The 4673-nt window shown below is 45.1% G+C and overlaps 1 protein-coding gene across 1 annotated transcript in view; it reads left to right on the top strand.

Moving 5' to 3' along the window:
• Zgrf1 (zinc finger GRF-type containing 1) overlaps nt 1-4673 on the top strand; it is a gene marked incomplete at its 5' end in the record, with an annotated part of 95048 nt that overhangs the window by 79901 nt on the left and 10474 nt on the right. The window contains one exon of the mRNA XM_023710167.1: nt 2428-2551. Within this exon, the coding sequence (XP_023565935.1) occupies nt 2428-2551 (124 nt within the window). The remainder of the gene's footprint in view (nt 1-2427; nt 2552-4673) is intronic.

Raw genomic sequence — 4673 nt, forward strand, 5'->3', positions numbered from 1 at the left:
AGGGTGAATATATAGTGCCCCTGTGGAAAGATGTTCTGCTCCTGGACTTAGCTGGGTGGATCTATCCTTTACACTCTCTGCAGGGATTGCAGCTGCAGGGTTACACCTCAGGCATGTATGCCAGGCCTGAGCTGTGCCTGGAGGGGGCAAAGTGAAGTAGGGGAAAGCGGAAGGTCTCCCACACACTCACTGGACCTGGGCTAAGACTGGGTCCGGGGGTTCCTGGAACACTGCAAAATTCCTACTCGGCAGGCGGGGTGGGGAGTTGCTGCTGAGTGGTGGGGGGCGACCCGAGGGGGTGGGAGAGGGTCCGGCCCACTCTGCGCCTGGGCTGGGACTGGTCCCGCCGGCGCAGAGTAGCAGGAAGCTCTCCACACACTCACCGGACCTGGGTAGGACTGAGTTCAGACATTTAAGTCACATGATCTTCAACTCTGGGAGAGCCCAAGAGCTAAGATTTGGCTAGGACTTCAAAGATTCCTCAGCTAGTTTAAAGCCTCCTTGTGTGAGACCTGCTCCAATGAAGACTGTTTTTTAGTCCCTAATTTTGATGGAATCTGTCCACATTCTGAAGTTCTTTTAGGTTACAAATGTTAAGTACGAACCCACGCAATTGACCAGACCAGGCATTCTGATGCGAGTAGATTTATTGGGGGCATCAAGCAGGCTGGCCGTCTAGTGGACCAAGACAGCAGCAAATAAAGGGGACTTTATAGGATCTTTTAGGGAGGGAGATTGTGGGCTGGAACAGCTGAGGGAGAGCTAATCTTGGCAGGCTACCTGGTCTGTGGGGGACCTTTAATGCTAACAAAGGAGAGTTTCGTGGTTGCTTGCCCAGGTCAGAGTCAGGTGGACCTGTTCTTCGGTTTTGGGTTTGGCTCTGCATGGGGCGAAGGGGGAGAGAGTTAGGGGACAGGGTGCCTGGGAAGCCAAGAGGGAGAGTGTTTGGGGCAGGGTGCCTGGGAAACTTTTGAATCCTGACCTATCAATAAGACCTCAATTTATTTATTTATTTATTAAAAAAATTTTTTTTTTATTTTTTGCAGTACCAGGGATTGAACTTAGACCCTTGCGCTTGCCAGGGAAGCACTTATTCCACTGAGCAGTCTCCCTAGCTCCTATCAATAAGAGAATAAAGGAATATAAGATAGATAAAGAAAAAGTTGAAACTGAAAATTTGTCTTCTAAAATTTGGTGGACTGTGGGATCTCCACAGCTGTCCTAGCCAACAGAAACATCCTGCCTCTGAGCACACTGGGAGGGAGCCGATGTGGCACATATGGAGCACTCAGGGGCCCTGGTCTCTGGCTCAGCACCCAGAGAAACACAACAGAGCGCCTCCTTGTATGGGTCTTCTTGGCAGGATGCATTTGCTGTGCTCAGCCTGGCTAGTGAGGGAGCAGGGGACCAACTGTCAGCACTGCCCAGCACTTGGGAAGCTCTTGGGTCCAGGGTATTAACTGAGGGGTGACATGGCCCCTGGGAAGCATGTGCCACACTTCCTCTCCTCTTCATACCAGCGGATGGCAGTGCGCTTGTCTCCGGGTCACTGCTGAGAGCATGGGGTCTGGAGAGACAGCGTGGCTTGCTGTGGCCATGGTGTATAGGAGAGTTGAGGTTTGGATGTAGGTACGACCTTGGACTTTTCCCCACAGTTTTATGTCATTTAGCCTGAGAACCTAACTTACCAAACATTCATTTATTTATTTATTTTTGTATTTTAGGGAAGGGTCTACAGGGTGTTCAGGGCCTCATTACTAGACTGGACTTGTAGTGATCCGCCTGTTTACAGCCTCCCAAGAACTGGGATTATAGGCATGCGCCACCATGCCCAGTCTCAATTGCTATCTCAGCATGGGGGGGGGGGGGCGGCACGCCAGGCCTGGGTTTCGAACCCCCGGCCCCTGCACCTGCTTGTAGGCACTTTAATCTTCTGAGCTATTTGGCTGGCCCTTACTCAACTTTTAAAAAAATTTTTTTTTAATTTTTGGCAGAACTGGGGATTGAACTCAGGCCCTCGCACTTGCCAGGCAAGCACTTATTCTTCAGAGCCATCTCCCTGGCCCCATGTTTTTGTCTTTTATTTTTTTATTTTGCGCAGAACTGGGGATTGAATTCAGGCCCTTGCACTTTTAAAACAAGAGTTTAAGCTAAATGAATTTAGAAAGCTTCTCCTAAAAACTTTATGAATTTTAAAAATAAATGTCTCCTGCATGTGTTCTACGTAATACTAACTACATGCAGAGGCAGGGGATATTTCATGTGGAAAATATTGAGAAAGATTTCATTAGCACTATGCAACCTTGTTAGTTTTTTTGGGACACCTCATGGGATTTAGTCGTGGAGTCCATTTTGGTAAATGCAGTAAGTGGTATTGATATGTCTCTTTTTCAATGCTAGATTAATTTTTTAAATTTCTGTTTTTAGGTTTGAGTGTGAGAAGCTGATCCTTGTTGGAGACCCCAAACAGCTGCCTCCTACCATTCAGGGTTCCGAGGCAGCTCATGCAAGTGGGTTGGAACAGACTCTTTTCGATCGGCTTTGCTTAATGGTACGCACTACAGAGTTCTGCAGGGGTACTGTTTGTGTGTTTCTCCTGTGTGGGTGGTAAGGAGAGGACATGTCAGAAAGGTAATCTTTGGTTTTTTTTTTTTTTTTGGTTGTTGTTTTTGTTTTGCAGAACGGGGGATTGAACTCAGGCCCTTGTGCTTGCCAGGGAAGTGCTTATTCTACTGAGGCATCTCCCTGGCCCTAATCTTTGTTCTTAAACAGTTAACAATGGGAGTTGTTTCTACGGCACTCATCTTAAACATGACTAGGGTTCTATGGTTTTAGCAGGGCTTTATGAAAAACATTTTTTCCTAGTACTTTAGGAATGCATAGGAAATTTATAGCTTTTTTTTCCCCCTGTATTTTTAGGGAAGCATCTACAGGGTGTTTAGGGTCTCACTACTAGATTGGGCTCATAGTGATTCTCCTGTTCACAGCCTCCCGAGAGCTGGGATTACAGGCGCACACCACCATGCCCAGTCTCAATTGCTGTCTCAGCGTGCCCCGGGGGTGGGGTGGGGCTGGCATGACAGGCCCGAGGATTGAACCCCTGACCCCTGTGTCTGCCTAAGGAAGCGCTTTAATCTGCTGAGCTGTTTGGCCGGCACTTAATAGCTTTTGTTTTAAAAACCTAGGATACCTATGATGCTTCTGTGAGCAATACAGAGCTCTACTTCTCATTTTTAGACATTTAAACTGAATTTTTAGTATATTTTAAAGCAGATAGTTCAAATAATGTACACTTATCTAAAGTGAGCAGTGCAGTGGTGCTTGTTGCCGTCACAGTACTGTGATAAGCATTGGGCAGGCTTGTCATCCCTGCCCCTCTTCTCTTGCCCCAGCATCCTCAGTCTGCCTTTTGCTGTGGAATTTTCTTTTTCTTTCTTTCTTTCTTTTTTTTTTTTCGGAACCGGGTATTAAACTCAGGCGCTTGCGCTTGCCAGGGAAGTACTTATTTCACTGAGCCATCTCCCTGGCCCAGCTGTGGAATTTTCTATTCTGGGTTTTCATATAAATGTAGTCACACAATATGTATCCTTTGTTCTGTCTGGATTCTTTCACCTAGCACATGTTTGCAGTTCCCCTTTTGAAATCCATACTGTGTTACTTATTTTTTCCTAAAGTATGTCTGCAGGGTTGTACAAGTATCACCCATCCATTTCCACAGCTTTGAAATCATCAACAGAAGCTTTGTGCTAATTAAAGTCATCCCCTTTTCCTGCCTCCTACTGCCTCTGCTACCTCGGGTCTACTTTTTGTCTGTGAACTTGCCTATTGGGTGCCTCACATGAATGTAGCTACCAATATGTGTCATTTTGTGTCATCTGGCTTATTTACTCAGCAAAATGTGTTCAGAGTTCATCCCTGATGTATCATGTATAGGAATTTCACTCCTTTTTAAGGCTAAGTTATATATATTATAATTTCTCTTGGTGGATATTTGGATTGTTTTGCCATTTTGGCTACTGTGAATAATGCTGTTATAAACACTAGTAGATAAATACCTATACAAATACAAATACACAATAATTCTGCTTAACCTTTCCCAACAGTAGTGCCTGAAGGCTCTGTTCCCTCTATATCCTCACTACACGTATTTTCTGCTTTATTTTTATTTTTGCAGTGGCACCCCTAATGAGTGTGTTATCTTGTGTCTCCCTAGTAAATGATGTTAAACATCGAGTGCTTATTGGCCATTTGCATATCTTCTTTTTCTTCTTCTTTTTTAATATATTTTAGGGAAGGGTCTATAGGGTATTCAGGGTCTCACTACTAAATTGGACTCGTAGTGATTCTCCTGTTTACAGTCTCCCAAGTGCTGGAATTACACCACCACACTCAGTCTCAATTGCTATCTCAGTGCACCCTGGGGTCAGGGCTTGCATGGAAGGCCAGGGGATCAAACTCCCAGCCCCTGGCTGGCCCTCTAAAATCTGTACTTTTTGTACCTTTTGCTTATGCTTTTGGTGTCATTTCCACTAAAGTGTTGTGAAATCCAGTATCAATAACATTTTCCCCAATGTTTCTTCTAAGAGTTTCATAATTTTAGTTCTTTTTTTAAAAAAAAATTTATTTATTTATTTGTGTGTGTGTGTGTGTGTGCGTGTGTGTGTGTGTGTGTG

This window comes from Octodon degus, unplaced genomic scaffold (assembly GCF_000260255.1).
Source record: "Octodon degus isolate 3935 unplaced genomic scaffold, OctDeg1.0 scaffold00016, whole genome shotgun sequence".
Classification (NCBI taxonomy): Eukaryota; Metazoa; Chordata; class Mammalia; order Rodentia; family Octodontidae; genus Octodon; species Octodon degus.